The sequence below is a fragment of the Protopterus annectens genome, chromosome 6.part1 (assembly GCF_019279795.1).
Source record: "Protopterus annectens isolate FY-2018-M chromosome 6.part1, PAN1.0, whole genome shotgun sequence".
Taxonomy (NCBI): Eukaryota; Metazoa; Chordata; order Ceratodontiformes; family Protopteridae; genus Protopterus; species Protopterus annectens.
In genome coordinates this window covers 48086108-48106390 of record NC_056738.1, presented here as the reverse complement: position 1 = coordinate 48106390, position 20283 = coordinate 48086108, and the positions used below count along the sequence as shown (strand labels likewise).

Here is a 20283-nt window from a genome sequence, read left to right as displayed (position 1 = left end):
CTGCTCAAGCAGTATCCCAGAGGGGCAAAGAACTTGAGACCACCCAGGAGAGCTCCTACCTCTGCCTGGGACCTTAACTTTGTTTTGGAGAAACTCACTCCACCTCCTTTCGAGCCAGCTGCTACTGCAGACTTAAAATTTCTTTCTTGGGAAACAGACTTCCTTTTAGCAATCACTTCTGCTAGGATATCTGAATTACAGGCCCTTATGGCAGTGGAGCCTTTCATCATCTTTCATGCGGACAGGGTATCTCTGAGACAAATCCATCCTTCATGCCCAAGGTGGTTTCCACTGTGGCTCTTAATCAGTCCATTCATTTGCCAACCTTCTTTCCCAGTCCACAGAACAAAGGGGAACGGATTCTGCATTCCTTGGACGTGCACAGACAACTTAGATTCTACTTGGACAGAACTAAATTTCGAAGAAAATCTAACCAATTGCTATAGTAGCATTGGCTGCTGGGGCAGAGGAGAAGGCTATTTCAAAACAAACCGTTTCTAAATGGATAAGCCATTGCATTCATTTCTGCTATAAGCACCATGGAAAACCTATCCCCCAGGGGATCAGATCTCACTCCACCAGGGCTGCATCTACTTCTGCAGCCTTACTCAGAGGTGTTCCTACCAGAGATATTCTAGAAGCTGCTACCTGGAGTTCTGTACATACTTTCACCAAGCATTATCATTTACCAATTTTCTCTAAATCCAGAGCTGGTTTTGCCACTGCTGTTTTACAGGGCCTTATAGCTGGTCCTACTGCTGTATAAATTCCTCCTCCCAACCATAACTTTGGGAATCTACCCAAATGTAATGACTGCAACAGTGGAACACGAAGAACCTAGTACAATTATGTACACTTACCATAAATGTAGATGTTCGAGTGTATTCACTGTTGCAGTCCTGGATGTCCTTCATGGATGCATCTGCAGTCATAACAAATGGGTTGTCCTGTCGTCAGGCAGCCCTTCGGTCGGCCGGATTCCAAAGTCCGGGTCCGGCTTCGGCTGATGTCGCACTTCACCCGACGTCATCTCTGCTGGTCTTCGGGTATAAAGGCATCAGCCGACGCCATTTTCCTCAGTCTTTCTTGCCGCGTGGCGCCCGAAGCAGAAGCTGTTCGCAAGTGCCGGTCGGTCAGATCCAGAGATTACTACTACCGAATACTACTTCGAAGACTTCTAAAAGCTAAGTACCCCGTTGGGGACTCTTTCTTGCCTCAGCCGATGTCAGAAAAAGTCAATAATTGTTTAACTTGTGGGAAACAAATACCTCATAAAGATTTCCACTCTTACTGTTTGCCTTGCTTAGGCCCAGACCACGACGTAGCAGCCTGTTCGGCCTGTTCTTCCTTCAACCGACGAACGCTTAGGCGTCGGTCGGAGTTTGCTGAACAGTTTTTCGGCTCAGATTTTGCGTACATTATGCCGTCGGATCCTCCGACTACCCAAATTGTTAAAAAACACAAGGAAAAAGACCGACACTCGCGGTCCGCGGTTTCGGCTGAAACCACGGTTAAGCAAGCCGCGAGTGTCTCGGTTTCGGCCGAAACCGAGAAAACTGGTCAATCTTCAGCCGAATCCATGCCTACTACTGAGGCTCCTGCTACCTTATCTGAATCTACCTCAGAAGTTTTGCCTACAACTGTGGTTCCTACTGATTTATCAGACACCATTCCTTTGGATATCTCTACCCCAGCACGTGGTGCTGCTAGGTCTCCTGCAGCCATGTCTATCAAGGCCTTTGCCAGGGCTAAAGCAGCCAAATCTACTAAAGCAGTGCCTGTTAAACCACCCTCTCTCAGGCCCACTTCTAGTTCACAAATGCTTACTTTGGCAGAAGATTTAATATCCTTAATTAGGGGATCCCAATCTCACCCAGACAGGGCCTCTCAGCCCCCAGAAAAGAGACCTAGAGCAGAGCCCCCCGAGCCTGTGTCCTCTGATGATTCTGCGGATGACTCAGACATTACAGACCAGCCAGAGGCTCCCTTTTCCAATTATGAAGATTCAGATGCTGAAGAATCCATTCCAGCTGCTTCTCCACCAGAGGAATTCTCCTTTGGGGAAACTTTACATGCCATGAGAGAACAATTCCAATGGCAGGGACAAGATTTCTCAGATTCAAGAAAAAGGCTTAGGACTTTTATACACTTACCACAACATAGGCCCTTAGCTATACCTCCTGTCCTGTCCGTTGTGGACGATGCTTTCAATGATGTCTGCACTGCACCTGATTCTTTACCTCCAGCCCCTGCCAAATCAGATAGATTTTACAGGGTGCCAGACACTCATCACCACCTATTCAAGGCCCCTCTAGCAGACCCCGAAACTATTTCCCAGGGGCCTAAGGCAGTAGCCTCGACCACAGCAAAAAACCCTATTCCCGCTGAAAGGGAATCCAGGTCCTTAGAGAGATGGGGGATAAAAGTCTACACCTCTGCTACTCTCTCAGCTAGAGCTTTAAACTGCCAGTTCCACATGATCCAATACCAAGAGTTTATGCTTGATCAGTTAATTAAAAAGCTGTCCTCTGATGAATCTTTAGATAAGAAAAATGTATTAGAAATGGTAAATAACATCCAACAGGTTAGTAACCATTCTTTAAAATGTGGCTATGATGCACTGGAGGCTTCATTTAGATCAGCCATGACTGGCACAGTGATAAGAAGGCATGCATGGTTAAAAGAACAGGTCTTACCGGATCATGTTAAAGCTAAGCTATTGGATGCTCCTATGGATAAGGCCAGTCTATTTGGGGAGCCTGCCCAGCAGGTAATGAAGAAAATGGAAGAGAAGGCAAAATCTGTGCAAACAGTAAAAGATTTCCTACAGGTTCAGCCACCAAGGTTTAGCAGGAACTGGCCTGCCAAAAACTGGTCCTTTCCTGACTCCACAAGATCACAAAGGGGCAGGAACAGACGCTCTAGGGGCAGAAATCAATCCAGAGGAGGTGCCTACAGAGGACGACAGTGGCAAGGCAATAACCGAGGCACAGACACAACCACTACCACTGCAACAGGACAATCACAGTGACTTGGCTAAGAGGAATGCCAAACCTGCCCCCAAATCAAAAAATAGAAGCCCTGCACCAAATAGCGCAATTACTAAAGATGAGAGCTGTGGAAAAAGTACCAATGACAGAACAGGGCAAAGGATTCTACTCCAGACTCTTCCTTGTACCAAGAAAAGAGAAAAGCTGGAGACCTATACTCGACCTGTCCAACTTAAACACATACATCATTGTCCCAAAATTCAAAATGCTGACTCTACAGCAACTTCTTCCCATGCTGGGCAAGGAGTGTTGGCTGGTAACTCTAGATCTCAAGGAGGCATACCTGCACGTCCCCATTCGACCAAATTGCAGAAGATACCTCAGATTTCTTGCAGGATCAGAGCATTATCAATTCTCAGCATTGCCCTTTGGCTTATCTACTGCGCCCAGAGTATTCACAAAATGCCTGGCATCAGTAATCGCTCACTGCAGAGTACAGGGAATCCAAATTTATCCATACCTGGACGACTGCCTGTTACAAGCGGACAACAAAAGCAAGCTGACAACAGATTTACAAAGGGTCATTTACTTGCTACAAGCCCTGGGATACACAGTCAATTTACAAAAGTCAAGGCTGATACCATCCCAGACAAGAACTTTCTTGGGCGCAGAATTGGACACAGTCAAACAGATGGCATTCCTAACTGCAGAAAAACAAAAAGAGCTCCCTCTTTACTTATTGGCATTAACAAAGCAGAACAAACTAACAGCAAGAAAAGTTCTGCAGGCCTTGGGCTTCATGGCATCATGCATAATCTTGATCCCACATGCCAGACTGCATATGAGAAAGTTACAGTGGTACCTAAAGAATTTGTGGTCTCAGCACAGGCACAGCCTAGAAACAGAAATACCACTAATCCCATGCTTAAAACAGGAGTTCCTATGGTGGGCTCGGACATGCCAGTCAAACCCAGGCTTGCCCTTCCACAACTTTCAAGCAAACCAAACCATCACAACGGACGCCTCAGACCTAGGATGGGGGGCACACATGCTGGACAAATGCGTACAAGGACTGTGGACTCAGGACCAGCTGCACCTGCACATAAACCAAAAAGAAATGCTGGCAGTAAAACTGGCAATCCTAAAATTCAGACCATTCCTCAAAGAAGGCCATTTGATGATAAGGACAGACAACACCACAGTCATGTGGTACATCAACAAACAGGGAGGCACTCATTCTTACTCCCTATGCAGAATGACTTTGGACCTCTGGAATCTGGCTCTCAGCTACAACATCCAGTTACAGGCAATATTTGTGCCAGGAAAAGAGAACACCCTAGCAGACTTTTTAAGCAGAACCACCTCAGATGCCCACGAATGGATGCTACACCCGGACATCTTCAAGGCCATCACAAAGAAATGGGGAATGCCACAAATAGATCTATTCGCTTCCCCACAAAATCACCAGCTCAAAAAATTCTGCACAAGGACATTCCACCCACTTGCATGGAAGGTGGACTCTCTATCCTTCAGCTGGAAAGGCCTGACAGCATATGCGTTTCCACCTCTTCCCTTGATGCACAAGGTACTACTGAAAATCAAAGAGGAATGTCCAAGGATAATTCTGATAGCTCCGAACTGGCCAAGACAACACTGGTACCCATTGCTGAGGAGCATGTCTCGAGAAAATGTGGTCAATACCCCTTATGCCTCTGATGTTAACTCAGAACAACTACAACATCATACATCCAAACCTAAAAACCTTGCAACTGACTGCCTGGAACATCACATAGCACTAACTAACCCAGACCTTTCACAAAGGGTTAAAGACATTATCCTTGAAGCCCGCAGACCTTCAACAAGAAGGAACTATGCAGGAAAATGGAAAAGGTTCGTCATTTGGAGTACTGAAAGAGGGAAAGATGTGTCGAACATAGATATTGCGAACATTCTGGAGTACTTGGCAGAGCTTCTACATACAGGCCTGTCCTATTCCTCCATCAAGATACATGCATCAGCTATTTCAGCAGAATACAGCTTTGATCCTCCTGTCTATTCACATCCTCTACTCAGGCAATTCCTCAGAGGGATTAAGAATGTAAAACCTCCTAGGAAACCACCATTACCAGCATGGGACTTGAATTTTGTACTAGAAAAATTGACACTCCCTCCGTTTGAACCAGCAGCAACAGCAGATCTACAACACCTGTCATGGAAAACTGCATTCCTACTGGCTATTACTTCAGCAAGGAGGGTTTCAGAACTACAGGCCTTAATGGCAGTGCAACCCTTCCTAATCTTCCATCAAGACAGGGTGTCCATGAGAACTAACCCTACATTTATGCCCCAGGTGGTATCCAGAGTGTCCTTAAACCAGGCAATCCACCTACCTACCTTCTTTCCAAATCCACAAAACAAAGGTGAGAGAATAATGCATACCTTGGATGTACATAGACAGTTACGCTACTACCTGGACAGAACCAAAGGTAACAGAAAAACTGACCAGCTCTTTGTAGCCTATGCAACAGGAAGGGAAGGAAAAGCAATTTCCAAACAGACAATCTCCAAATGGATAGGAAATTGCATAAGATTCTGTTACTCCTACCATGGAAAACCAATTCCACAGAACATAAGACCTCACTCAACAAGGGCTACAGCCACTACCACAGCTTTCTTAAGAGGAGTGGCAACCAAGGACATTATTGAGGCAGCTACTTGGACCTCCGTGCATACATTTGCCAAGCATTATAATTTACCTCTATATTCTAGAATCCCGAGCAGGGTTTGCCACTGCTGTACTGCAAGGGATCCTGACTACACCATAACTTTTATTCCTCCTCCCCTAGTTGGCTATGGTATTCTACCCATTTGTTATGACTGCAGATGCATCCATGAAGGACATAGTACAGTTTTGTACCTACCATAAATGTAGATGTCCGAACTGGATAGCATCTGCAGTCAGGATTACCCTCCCTCCTTCCCCTCTGTGGTACTCCTAGGGTATGTACCCTCCTAATAGCTAGCTGGGGGGGGGGAGTCTCTTATGGTGTATTTGTTTGTATATATGTACATACATGTTTATTTTTTGTGTTTGCCTTCTACTATTTTGGAAACATTGGCATCTATCCAAAAATTTAGCCTTCCAAGAGGGCAATTGGCATCTGGGGCAAGAAACACTGAGGAAAATGGCGTCGGCTGATGCCTTTATACCTGAAGACCAGCAGAGATGACGTCGGGTGAAGTGCGACATCAGCCGAAGCCGGACCCGGACTTTGGAATCCGGCCGACCGAAGGGCTGACTGACGACAGGACAACCCATTTGTTATGACTGCAGATGCTATCCAGTTCGGACATCTACATTTATGGTAGGTACAAAACTGTACTTTGTGGTTCCTCTTTGCCTTTAGTGCTATTCGTTCATGCTGTGTGATGTATAAATACAGCCAAGTATCTTAGTGTTAATTCTCATATTTTGTAAGGAAATATGGAAGCAAAATAGAGATAATTACGTCTTCTGTAGGTAGAGTAAAACTAAAGGTAGTCTGGTCATTAGAAATTGATAAACTAAACCATTTTGGAAAGCATCCAGTTTAAAATACAGGTATAGGTATCCTTGCTGTTCAGAGGAGCAAATGTAAAGTGCATTAGAGACATGAATGTATAGAAATGGTGTGATTGTAAGCCAAAAAGGAATATTTTTGTGTAAAAATATAATATGTGAAGTTGTTCTATCTCGCCTTCATTCTTACTGATGGGTTCGGAGCTGATCCTGGGCTCCGACTCTGCCAAATACAAAAGCTTGAGGTCTTCAAGCAGCTCGTGGCCTACTCCCTATCCCATGACGCAGTGATGCCTCCTCAGATCCTGTTTGCCACTGCAACTGATCGGGAGTTCTACGACAGTTCTGGCCAGTATTTCTGAGATTTCTTTGCATTTCTCTATAGTTATAATGTTCTTGGGTATTTTTCAATAATTATTGCTATTCTTCTTAGTTTCTAGTGTTTTTAGATAGTTTAAAATTTAGAGTGCATTGTCTGTTTGTATTAGTGGCCGTTCTTTTTTTCTAGGCCGGTTTCTAACAACTCATTTAAGTTAGAGAGTTGTTTACAGTTTTTTCTCCCGATTTTTATAGTGTGTGCTGTAGAGTTAGTTAGATATAGTGTGTTAAGCTTGAGTCTAGATTTTTTTAGGGCAGTTTTGTTTTTCCCTCCTTCTGTGTTCTATGGTTTTGGAAACTGTAGGACTTGGATAGAGCCCTGTTGTTTTATTAGGGCTATTTTATACATGTATAGTGTTGTGTCCCTTTTCATAGTTAGACATATTGTGTGTGCTGTAGTGTTTCAAAATGTATAGAGTTAGAGCCCTGCCTTTTTTTTTATTGGTCTATTCTACATATAGTATAGTGTTTTTTTTTCTGCATAGTCAATTATATAGTGTGCTTGCTGTTAGTTGTTACATTATTTTATAACCATGTCTCAGCAAGAGAAAGCTGTCTGGCTTCAGGAAGTGTCCCAAATGTGGGCAAAAAATGTCTGTCACAGATGGTCACACGGAGTATGTTTATTGTTTAGGTGAGGTACATCTTCAGGAGAATTGTGCCATCTGTCATTCGTTTAGCTCTCATGTTCGGCACGAACGTAGGAGCAAGTTGATAGCCAAGGGGATTGTTGAAGTCCTCTTTTCAGGGATCTTTAGATTAGGACAAACCTGCAAATTCATTCAAGACTTTGTCTGCTTGCACGTCTTCTGGGTCGGATTCGAAAAAGGGCTCATCAACCTCCAAACCGATATGCACTACCACCTCCGCTCAGTTGTCCTTGGAACCAGCGGTGGTGGTTGTTAGTAAGAGCCGGTCCCCGATATTGGAGCCGGTATCTCCTACTCTAAAGTCTCCAATCCTGCAATCAGTGGCCTCTTCTATAGCTTTTTCCCGGTCCTCAAGAATATCTGATAAGGACGTGGATCGAGTGGTGTAGAGGCTTCCGCAGACCCAAGCACTAGCAAAACTTTTGTCGGGGCCAACCGTTGGGGCTTCGGAACCGACCAGGACCCAACCCGTTTCTACTGTACTTTCTCCGTGTCGATCCAAAGTTTTGGAGCCGGAGGGTTCGGAGCTGATGATTGTGGAACCACCAGAGCCAGCACCCCTTCCAGGTCTATCGGTTCTGACTTCTTCGGTGCTGACCTTAGAGACTAGGAGCCGATACTCACTGGTCAGGTCCGGAGAGGATAGTCGTACCGACCTGTCTGTTCTGACCTTTCCTCTTGCAGCCTTTGCTCGGGTGAGTTCGGCACCTACTTCGGGCTCAGAGCCCACCGATTCGGTGCTGAGGAGACTTCCTGTTTCTGCGGTTCCGGGTGTCTCCTCGGATTGGAGCTGGGGAGCTTTCGATGACATGAGGAGAACATTGTCTCCTTGGGCATCCACATCATCAGTTCCAGCATCCTCCTCCCCTAAAGCACCTGCGTCTGTCCCTGCTTCACTGATCCCTCAAAAGCGTACTAAAGACCCAGAGCCTCAGGTCGCCGCATTGGGTGAGCCCTGCTCTTCCAGGATCTCCCCAGAAGCTCCCCGCTGAGGTGGTTCCCAGGAAGAGGCTTTGCAAGAGGAAGCATCTGGATTTCCCACAGAATCCATCACATCGGATACGGACTTAAATGACTCAGAAGGGTCCCCATGGTCCCTCTCTGAGGATATCTCTTTCGGTGGTTTCTTGGAAATCTTGAAACAGAGGGGTGGCTGGAAGCCCATTAACTGTACTGATGATGAGTCAGTACTCCTGAAGGCTTTCGGGTCTTAACCCTCCACCTCTTGGGTGACTCCACCTTTTGCTCAGCTTGATAGACCTTCTTTCTGAAAAGGCGTGGGAGTCCTCTGTTACCATGGAACCTGTCCCTCAGAGGCCTAACATATTCATAACATCACTGCAGGACAAGGTTTTCCTTACCAAAGGAGTATCCATTGATGCTATGGTGGTGGCGGCAGCCACCACCAAGAAGGAGTTGTAAAAGACCTCTACATCTGTTCGTTCTCTTAACAGGGATTCTGGGATCATGGGCAGGTAATGGACAGCGCATGTTTAGTTCAGCAGCCTTTACTCTTTGATCCCTGAACTATCTTGCACATTTAGTAGACTGCACAGAGATCTTCTTAAGGAGTTGGGAGATACTCTACAGGGTGCAGTAGCTGTAGGGGTCTCAGACAAGGTAACTTCCCAGCTTGCTACCCTAAATTCCCTTATAAACTCTTCCATGCATCTGATTTCATATGCAACTGATGGAACGAACAGGGCAGCGGGTACAGGAATTGCTGTTAGGAGACATTCTGGATGCGCTTATGTTCCTTTGCAGAGCCCTGTAAGTCATCCTTTGTTAACACCCCCTTTGATGGTTCATCCCTTTTTTGACTGAAAATGAAGGAAATGCTTACCAGGTGTGAGCAAGATGGAAAGAGACTGCTGTAGGAGTCCATTTTTCCACTCCTACCAGACCTTATCCTAAAAGTCGGAAAAGTGGGAAGATGTGGTTCCATAAATCCCACGGAGCTTTCTTTGACACTCGTGGTGAAACCCCCTCTAGAGGTAGAGGAGCTGGCAATAATGGAAGATGCTGTCCACACAGCAGAGGGGGCCCGCACAATCAGGGTGACAAGGATCAGTTCTTTGGAAAGCCCTGTCAGCGCTCCTGAAAGGAGACCCATCTGTCCTCCTCTGGAGGCATTCAGGGGACGCTTATCTTTGTACCCAGACTCCTGGCTAAAAATCACAAAAGACTGTTTGGTACAAAGCGTAATATCCAGAGGATACTCAATTCCCTTTGCCATCCCTCCATCCTTTGTGACAAAAACCCCAGACGTCCCACCCAGTTACAGGGAACAAGCAACCATAGAAATTACAAGGTTGCTAGAAAGTCATCCAGCCAGTCCCAGCAGACCAGAGAGGATTCGGAACTTACTCTAGGTTCTTTTTGGTTCCAAGGAAAACAGAGGACTTGAGACCCATTTTAGATCTCAGCAGATTGAACAAATCTATCAAAAAAACAAAGTTCTGGATGGTCACGCTACAGTCTATACTTCCCTTTCTAGGGAGAGACAGTTGGATGTTTTCAGTAGATCTCCTGGATGCGTACTACCACATAAAAATGGCCAGTCCATGCAGGGATCATCTGCGCTTTTGGCTGGGATCCAGTCATTTTCAGCTTCGAGCTCTGCCCTTTGATCTCACTACAGCCCCCAGAGTGTTCACCAAATGCATGGCAGTAGTCACGGCTCATCTGAGACGTTTAAGATTCCAAGTGTTTCCATACTTGGACGACTGGCTCCTCACCACCACCACCAAGCATCGACTCAAACAGGCAAGGGATACGACCTTAGATCTTTGCAGTCAGTTGGGTATTACCATAAACTCAGAAATGTCTGCCTAATTGCCATCCAAACATATCGTATTCATAGGAGCAGATCTCGACACTGTCTCCATGACCATAAAGCTTCCAACAGAAAGAGTTGGGACCCTTCGACAACAAGTACTGAACCTCATTTCAAAACGAAAAGTTCCAGCTTCAACAGTGCTCAAGTTATTGAGGACAATGGCATCAGTGATCATTGCCATTCCTTTCGGTCGAATGCATATGCGGATTCTGCAATGGCTCCTGTTCACACAATGGCCCTTTCAAGAACTTCCAATGTCTCATCCAATTATAGTAATGAATTCATGCAAGAAGAATCTTCGTTGGTGGTTGACTTCTCCTCAAGTAACAATAGGACGTCCCTTTGTTCTACCCACTCCTGTTGCCACTGATTGGGGGGGGGGGTTCAGGGAAGGACAGCCCAAGGCACATGGGAGAAACACGAGGCTCATCTGCATATCTGTGTCCTAGAGATGAGAGCAGTACTACTAGAGTTGCAGTCCTTTCAACACTTTCTTACTCTAGGGACTATTGCAATTCAGGCAGACAACATGTCGGTGGTCTGGTACATGAACAAACAGGGAGGAACCAGATCCTATCCCTTATGTTTAGAGGCCCAGAGAGTATGGCAGTGGGCAATATCCACCCAGCGCTTTCTGGTAGCAAAACGTATCCCAGGGAGATCCAGTGTGATAGCGAACAAATTGAGCAGAGCAATTTTATTGCTTCATGAGTGGTCCCTGAAAGAAGTAGCAGAAAGGATCTTCTGCCGATGGAGCCAGCCTTGCTGCGACCTTTTTGCAACCCCCACCAATGCCAAATGCAGCAACTACTTTGCCCTAATCCCCAATCCGGGGGATACCCCAAGGGATGCACTCATACACAGTTGGCCCTCGGGTCTCCTTTATGCTTTTCCCCGGTTTCCTTTCATACCCAAATTCCTACAGAAAGCCAGGACTCTGGAAAGGACCATCATTCTAATAGCCCCTTATTGGCCTCATCAGATTTGGTTCCCCTTTCTTCAGCCTCATCTACTGGAAGAACCATGGATCCTGGACCCAGTTCCAGATCTTCTGATTCATTCATCAGGGGCTCTTTATCCTGCACTTCATACCCTCAGGTTGACAGCTTGGTTGCTCCAATTACAAAAATAGCCAGTTTCCATAATCGCTCACCTGCAGCTCAGAACATCCTTATATCCTTTCGTAAATCATCTACCAGGAAGCTATACCTTAGTAAATGGAAAAGATTTTCCATATGGACGTCCCAAAACAACATTGATCCATATTTGGCTACGATTTCATCCATTTTAGAGTTCTGACCAAGGGATTTAATGACGGAGCGGCTGCATCAACCATTAGGGTTCAGTTGGCAGCAATTTCTTATTTTCATATTGGAGATCAAGGGGCTTCTATCATGTCCCATAGACTCCCTAAAGCCTTCCTTAAAGGTACTATTCATTTGAGACCACCTATTAGATCCCCAGCTACACCATGGAACCTAAATTTTGTTTATTCCAGAATCATCTTACGCCCTTTTGTGAACCAGCATCATCCTGTGACCTGAAATACTTATCATGGAAAACCATCTTTCTAGTAGGTATTACTTCTGCTCGAAGGGTCTCAGAATTACATGCCTTGTCCATCAAACCCTCATACTTAATTTTTCACAACGACAGAGTCTCGCTGAGAACAAATCCTTCATTTTTACCTAAGGTTTTGTTCTGAGACAAACCTTAACCAGTCCATAGAATTTACCTGTGTTTTTCCCCAAATATATTAACAAGATGGAACATATGCTACACAAACTTGACATCCATATACAACTTTGGTTCTACTTAGACAGGACTAAGGACTTTGGAAAATCAGAACAACTTTTTGTCTTCTTTTCGGATTCAAAGAAGGGTACTCCGGTGGTTTAAACCACTTTGTCAAAATGGTTGACAGATTGCATTTCCTACACACATAGCTCTGGGGGCATGCCTCTAAATCATAAAGTTAAGGCCCACTCAAGAGCTGTTTTCACATCTTCAGCCTTTTTGGCAAAGCTACCTATAGATTCCATTTGTGCAGCAGCCATGTGGTTTACACCTTATACCTTTATCATTCATTACAAATTGGATAAGGCCTCCAGGGACAGGGTCTCCTTTGGTTCCATGGTTCTGAAGAGTATACTTCTCTGAGCCACCCAAGAAAGATGGTGCTTGGGACGCTAACCCATCATTGAGAATGAAGGAGAGATAGAACAACTTCACATAAAGAAGTTATGTACTCACCATAACGTTCCATGTGAGTTGTTCATCTCGTCTTCGTTCTTAGTCCCACCCACCAACCCCCCTACCATGAACTTCTTGAGGGCCAGGAAGTTGAGACAAGTCTTGGTGATACTTTGTCCTTATCTACTGTGTTCTTATTTTCTTTCCAGGGTAGTTAGCTGTCATTATAGTTAGCTGCTTGAAGACCTCGAGCTTTTGTATTTGGCAGAGTCTGAGCCGAGGATTGGCTCCGAACCCATCAGTGAGAATGAAGGCGAGATGAACAACTCACATGGAATGGTTATGGTGAGTACATAACTTCTTTTTTTACATTATGACACCGTAATTTTGTTTTCCTTTAAAACTCAGAATGCAACTTAGTTTGTATTAAATTCAAGATGCAGCTGTGTCAGTCTTTGAAGTTAGGAACACAGTAATGTTTTTATGATCGTCATTCCATGAAAAGGGCTTGAGAATTTTCATTCTTTTGTGCTGTATGTTAAGTTGTCAATCTCGCCTTCATTCTTGCTGGATGGGTTCGGAGCCGATCCTCGGCTCCGACTCGGCACTTGCTAAGCTCGAGAGCTAATTTTACCAGCTCGAGGCAACCCTATATCCCATGATGCAAGGCGGAGACTACCCAGATCTCGTTTGCCGCTTCGCTAACAAGGTGCCTTCTTTTACCAGCTCCAGGTAAGTGAATAGATTTGAGACTTTTCGTCTACCCCCCTTTAAATTTATATATATATTTGTTTTTTGTTAACCTTAACGCTTACTTTAACCCTATTCCCGTTAGTGTTCCCTTTTTTTCGAGTTTTTTATTCCCTTTCCCTAGCTTAGGCCTTAGGCCTTCCCCTCCCTAAATTTTTTCCTGTCAGGGATTGTTTGTGTATGACTGTGTGTTATCCCTGTTTATTTTAAATTGTTGGATTGGGTGTTTTTGTGTGTGTGTTACTGTATTGTGTTTCCTTGACACAGTTATGTCGAAGGACACTAAGGTCTCAGGCTTCAAGAAGTGTGACTCGTGCTGTCAGAAGATGTCTCTGACAGACGGTCACACTTCTTGTGTTTATTGCCTGGGACCTTTGCACCTGCAGGACTCTTGTGCTATCTGTCATGCCTTCAGCCCAAGAGTCCTGCAGGAGCGAAGAAATAAGCTAATATTAGGGGGCTTATTAAAGCCTGAGAGCTCCCCGACTAAGTCGGCGCCGGGGAAGCCCTCGAAACCTGTTAAGTCTTCAGCTGAGAGTTCCAAGCCGTCGGCTTCTGGTTCACCCTCACCAGGGTCGAGATCGGCTCCGGCCGGAGCCGATCCTTCCACCTTACCAGTCTCAGTATCGGCTCCATCCAGCGCCGATACTGCCCAATCCAGACATTCAGTGTCTGCTCCGGCTGGAGCCGACGTATCTTCGGCTCCGTTGGCTCCATTGATCTCAAAAGAGTGATCTCGATCCCCTTCACTAGAGTCCATACGTTCGGCTCTGAGATCACCCTTGCTCTCGGAGCGGAGCCATCGGAGCCGTTCTTCTCGGTCATCCAGGCTGTCTGATCACGACCTTGAGAGAGTGATGAGTAGACTATTAAAGTCTCAGGCATTGGCCCAAATACTCCATAGCCCATCTCAACAGACGGTAGCTATTTCACATCCACCAAACATTCCTCCTTCAACTCTCTTACAGAGCTCGGAGCCGGAGCTCCTCGGAACAGTCACCGTTGTAGCTTCGGAGCCGATACCACCCCTTTCGGCTCCGTCGTCCTCTGCTCCGATTTCCTCCTTGAGGCCTTCATTGGAGGGATCCGGGCATCTGGTCTCTCTCGTCGGCTCCGAGGGGGCGAGTGGCATCGGACCCTTGTCCGACCCCGTTCTCCCTCTCAGAGCTTCAACGTTGGTTAGCTCGGCCCCGACATCTGCCTCGGAGCCTTCCCTCTCTGTGAGGCCTGGGGTTCCTATCTCTTCAGAGCGGGAACTTTCTGGTCTCTCTGACGGGGGAGCCTTCGAGGTGATGAGGAGTGTACTAGCCCCTGGGCTTAGTCAACGGACAGTTCCATCAGCTCCTCCCACTACAGTGCCTGCTAACGTCTCTTCCCACTCTCTTGCTCCCGGACCCAGAGATCCAATGCCTCAGGTTTCCCCATTGGGAATATCTTCCTCTTTCGAGGCTTCTCCTGATCCGTCAGGTGAACCCCCGCGTAAGAGTACATGTAAGAGGAAACATCTAGACTCCCCTGAGTCTACTACATCTGATACTGACCTGGATGAGTTGGAGGGATCCCCAAGGTCCTCCTCTGAAGATGTCTCATTCTCAGACATCCTTGAACTCCTTAAGCAGAGGGGGAACTGGCCTTCCCTTAATCCTTCCGAGGACGAGTCAGTATACCTGGAGGCGTTCGGATCTCGACCCTCCACCTCCTGGGTGTCTCCGCCTTTCGACCCTCTTATGGAGGTAGTGGCTCGGAAGGCGTGGATGGCTCCAGATTCAGTGGAACCTATCCCTAGGAGGCCTTCAAAATTCATTACAGCCCCACAAGATGGATAATATTTAACAAAGGGTGTCCCAGTTGATGCCATGGTGGTGGTTGCTGCCACCAAGAAGGAACTAGCTGATCCTTCAGTACCTGTCCATCTTCCTAACAAGGATTCTAGGACTATGGACAGGTACAGCAAGCGGATTTTTTCTTCAGCGACTTTTGCCATGAGATCGCTGAACTACTTATGCCACTTCACCCGCCTTCAAAGAGATGTTCTTAAAGAGTTGGGAGAAGTTTTACAGGATCCGTCAGCTGCTGGGTCTCAGGATAAGATTAGCTCACAGCTAGGAATCCTTAACTCCATTGTTAACTCTTCCATGCGGCTCATTTCTTATGCAGCTGATGGAGCGAGTAGGGCCGCAGGCATAGGAGTGGCTTTAAGGCGTCAGTCCTGGATGCGGCTTTGTAATTTTGCAGACGTCTTCAAGGCGTCCTTCACAAACTCCCCCTTTGATGGTTCGACCTTGTTCGGATCTCAAGTGAAAGACACTTTGACTAGATGCGAACAAGATGGCAAGACTCTTTCTGCCGTAGGAGTCCATTTCTCCACCCCTTCAAGACCTTACCCCAAAGGACAGAAGGGAGGGAAAATGTGGTTCTGCAAATCTCAAGGAGTCACGCCTGACGCACAAAGTCAGTTTACCCCCAGAGGCAGAGGGGGTAATAATAATAGACGCCGCCCTAGGGGCAGAGGTGGTCCGCAGAATCAGGGTAGCAGCGAGCCTCTTTCTGACACCCTTCCAGCATCCCTGAGATGTTGCCCGATTATCCGCCTTCGGAGGCAGTCGGGGGAAAATTATCGCTGTACCCAATAGCCTGGCTTTCCCTTTCTCAAGACAAATGGGTACAGTCGATTATATCCGAGGGTTACAAAATTCCCTTTATTCAAACCCCAATTCAACAAAAGGGAACCCTTCCAGACGTTCCACCCGGTCTAAGGGAACTAGCAGTACTAGAAATATCAAAACTGCTAGTGAAAAGAGCCATCCAGCCAGTCCCAGCGGACCAAATAGGATCCGGAATCTACTCAAGGTTCTTTTTAGTTCCAAAAAAGACAGGGGACTGGAGACCAATATTAGATCTGAGCAAACTCAACAAGTTTATAAAGAAATCAAGATTCCGGATGGTCACGCTTCAGTCCATTCTGCCCTTTCTGGGCAAGGACAATTGGATGTGCTCGATAGATCTTCAGGATGCGTACTATCACATAAAAATTCACAGACGCTCCAGAAGATTTCTCCGCTTTCGGCTAGGGACCAGTCACTTCCAATTCAGAGCCCTGCCCTTTGGACTCACTACAGCCCCCAGAGTGTTCACCAAATGTATGGCAGTGGTTACGGCTCACCTGAGACGTCAAGGATTCCAGGTGTTTCCATATCTAGACGACTGGCTCCTCACTGCCACCGCCAGGCATCAGCTTCTCCAAGCCAGAAATTACACCATTCACATTTGCAGAGGGCTAGGAATTTCTATAAATTTCGAAAAATCTGCCTTGTCGCCTTGTCAATCTATTACTTTTATAGGCAAGATTGGACACCGTACAACTTTCAGCAAAGTTAACAGACCAAAGGATCTTGGACATTCAAAGACACGTCAGGTGATTCTTCTCAGCAACAAAATTCAGGCCAGATTTGCTCTGAAGGTATTGGGTCTTATGGCGGCCATAACACTTCTTCCCTTGCCCGCTTTTACATCGTCTTCTACAATGGATGCTATTCACCCAATGGTCTTTTCAACAACTTCCCATGCGTCACGAGATCATAGTAACTCCAACTTGCAAAAGGCATCTGACTTGGTGGATATCGTCCCCTCAAATCCATCAAGGCAGACCCTTTGTTCCTCTTGCCCCGGTTGCCACGGTTACATCGGACGCCTCCCTGATCGGGTGGGGGGGGCATTATCAGGGCAGAATGGTCCATGGCACTTGGCAACCTTTCGAGTACCATCTGCACATAAATGTCCTGGAGATGAGAGTGATGCTTTTAACGTTGCAAGCCCTCAACGACACTCTTCCCCTGGGAACTATTGCAATCCAAACGGACAATATGTCCGTAGTGTGGTATATAAACAAACAGGGCGGAACCAAGTCCTATCCACTGTGTCGAGAGGCTCTCAGACTTTGGCAATGGCCAGTCTCTTCTCACCGGTTTCTGATAGCAACGCACATCCCCGGGAAATCCAACATCATAGTGGACAGATTGAGCAGACCTATTCTCATGCCTCACGAGTGGTCTCTCAAACAATCAGTGACGGAAGAGATTTTTCAGAAGTGGGGCCTTCCTTGCTGCGACCTTTTCACTACACCTCAAAACAGCAAATGCCCAGACTTCTTCCCTCTCTTCCCCCTTCCAGCCCATCCCCCCAGAGATGATCTAACCCAAGATTGGCCCCGGGGACTTCTTTATGCTTTCCCCCCTTTTCCGCTGATACCTCAGCTAATTCAGAAAGCAACCGCCTTGAGAGCCAAGTTGATTCTCATTGCCCCTTATTGGCCTCGACAGATATGGTTTCCATTCCTACATCATTATCTCTTGGTACAGCCATGGCATCTGGACCCGGTTCCAGATCTTCTGACCCACCAGTCGGGTCAACTGCACCAATCCATACCTTCTCTCAACCTCACTGCTTGGTTGCTCCACTTCCATCCTTAGCCAGGCTTCCTATGATTTCTAATCCTGTCCGGGATGTCATAGTAGCTTCCCTAAAATCTTCTACCAGAAAGATTTACACTAGTAAATGGCGACGTTTCTCTTTCTGGGCAAAAGCTGGGAACATAGACCCCTATACTGCTCCAATTCATTCGGTATTGGACTTCCTAGCTGAGATTTTTCATTCAGGATCCTCTTCTTCCACAGCGAAAGTTCAACTGGCAGCCATTTCAAATTTTCATATAGGCCTTTTGGACCACAACATTATGTCACATAAACTTTGCAAGGCATTCCTTGAGGTATCTTTTACTGAAACCTCCGATTAGAGACCCCCACCACAGTGGGATCTAAATTTAATTTTAACATCCTTGATTCTTCCCCCTTTCGAACCTGCAGCTGCCTGTTCTTTGAAATTGCTTTCTTGGAAGACACTTTTTCTAGTCGCCATTACTTCTGCCAGGAGAGTATCTGAGCTTCATGCTCTCTGCATTCGTCCTCCCTATTTAATATTCCACAAAGATAGGGTATCTCTAAGGACTAATCCGTCTTTCTTACCAAAAGTGGCATCGCAGACGAACCTAAATCAATCCATCGATCTTCCAGTGTTTTTCCCGAATTATTCTGATAGAGCAGAACAAAAATTACATTGTTTTAATGTTCACCGCCAGCTCAGATATTATCTGGACAAGACTAACATTTTTAGGAAATCTGATCAACTGTTTCTGTCCTATGCAGAGAGCAGGAAAGGTCTTCCAGTTTCCAAGGTAACTTTATCTAGATGGCTGTCTTCTGTGATCACTTACATTTATCAGCTCAGAGGCAAAGAGTTGATTTCTAAGCCAAAAGCCCATTCTACCAGAGCTCTAGCTACATCTACAGCTTTTCAAGCTAGACTTCCAATAGACACTATTTGTGCAGCAGCCACATGGGCCTCTCCTCATACCTTTGTTTCACATTAAAAATTAGACATGGCCTCCAGAGAGAGAGCGAATTTTGGTTCCATCGTTCTCAAGAGCCTGTTCCATTGAGCCACCCAGGATAGAGGTGCTAGGGACGCGGTCCCATCCAGCAAGAATGAAGGCGAGATTGACAACTTAACATTTAGACGTTATGTACCTACCATAACGTTCCATGTTAGTTGTCTTCTCTCGCCTTCTTTCTTGCGTCCCGCCCTCCATCCCCCTAGCCTGGTCAGACTGGGAAGAATTATGCATCTTCTATTAAGAGGTTATTCCTTTTTTCTAGCTGTTCAACTTCTAGTGTCACTAGATTAGGTTGATCCTTTCATGTTATTTAGTATTGTTATTTTTTTGGAAGAAAATATTAATATTTCTTTAGCTACCAAACAAGATCTGGGTAGTCTCCGCCTTGCATCATGGGATATAGGGTTGCCTCGAGCTGGTAAAATTAGCTCTCGAGCTTAGCAGTGCCAGTCGAGCCGAGGATCGGCTCCGAACCCATCCAGCAAGAAAGAAGGCGAGAGAAGACAACTAACATGGAACGTTATGGTAGGTACATAACTTCTAATTTTGTGCAGTACTGGATCACCTGGAGCTCATCTTGGCACTGACAGGCCATAACTATTTTAGAAAAGCATCCTTTTTATATATACAGGAAGCCAAAATATCTAAAACATTTAATTTGAAGACAGCCTGCTTGTTGACTGTCGGTAGTAGGAAAGTTTAGTGGCATTATGTGTTCTATTTTGGATTTCAAGTATACTGGATGTAATTGATTTAATTTTGTCATGTACATGTACAGTAGAGAGTCGATTATTAAGCTAATTGGGACCTAGGGTAGTTTGGATAATCAAACATATAATTGAACCGGATAAAAAACCTCTAAAATCTTGTTTTTTCTGCACGCAGGAAATACACTTTTCAACAGTTCAGCGATTCCAGTGGACAGTAAAGGATATTTTTTTTACATACGAGCGGCCTACAAGCTCAAAAACACACTCAAGACAATATGTACAACTTTTATAACGTATTCAGACTTTACGTTTTTTCCTACCCGAAAACATTGTAAGGCTGCATTCAGACAATTGACATTTTGGATAACTGACGTTGATATAATTGACTCTCTACTGTATTTTTGTTTACTTTAGATTTTGTAAGGTTAAAATGCTAGTCATGTCTTATGACTTGTTTAATTTTGTTAGTGCCAGGTTGTTCTTACATGAACTTGCAGAAGAAATTACAGACCAAACTGCTGCACAGAACCCTATGATAGAAACTGTTATCATCACAGATACTTCTGTTAAGAAGCGAGGAAGAAAGAAGAAAAAGATTTCCACTGAAGCAGTTGATGACCTTGCAAAAGATGCAGATTTTGTAGTCCCAGAAGGACTTGCAGAAACAGAGGAGGATGTGGTAGTGAATTCTCACTTGAGTGGTGGTTCAGAACCTGAACAAGAAGATTCATTAGAGGCAAGGCCTGCAAGAGTCATTCTAAATGT

The 20283-nt window shown here is 45.6% G+C and overlaps 1 protein-coding gene across 1 annotated transcript in view; it reads left to right on the top strand.

Moving 5' to 3' along the window:
- The window catches only part of GTF3C2 (general transcription factor IIIC subunit 2), a 2978836-nt gene that overhangs the window by 535061 nt on the left and 2423492 nt on the right, over positions 1-20283 (top strand). Inside the window, exon 4 of the mRNA XM_044075341.1 lies at positions 19987-20281. Coding sequence (XP_043931276.1) covers positions 19987-20281 — 295 coding nt within the window. The remainder of the gene's footprint in view (positions 1-19986; positions 20282-20283) is intronic.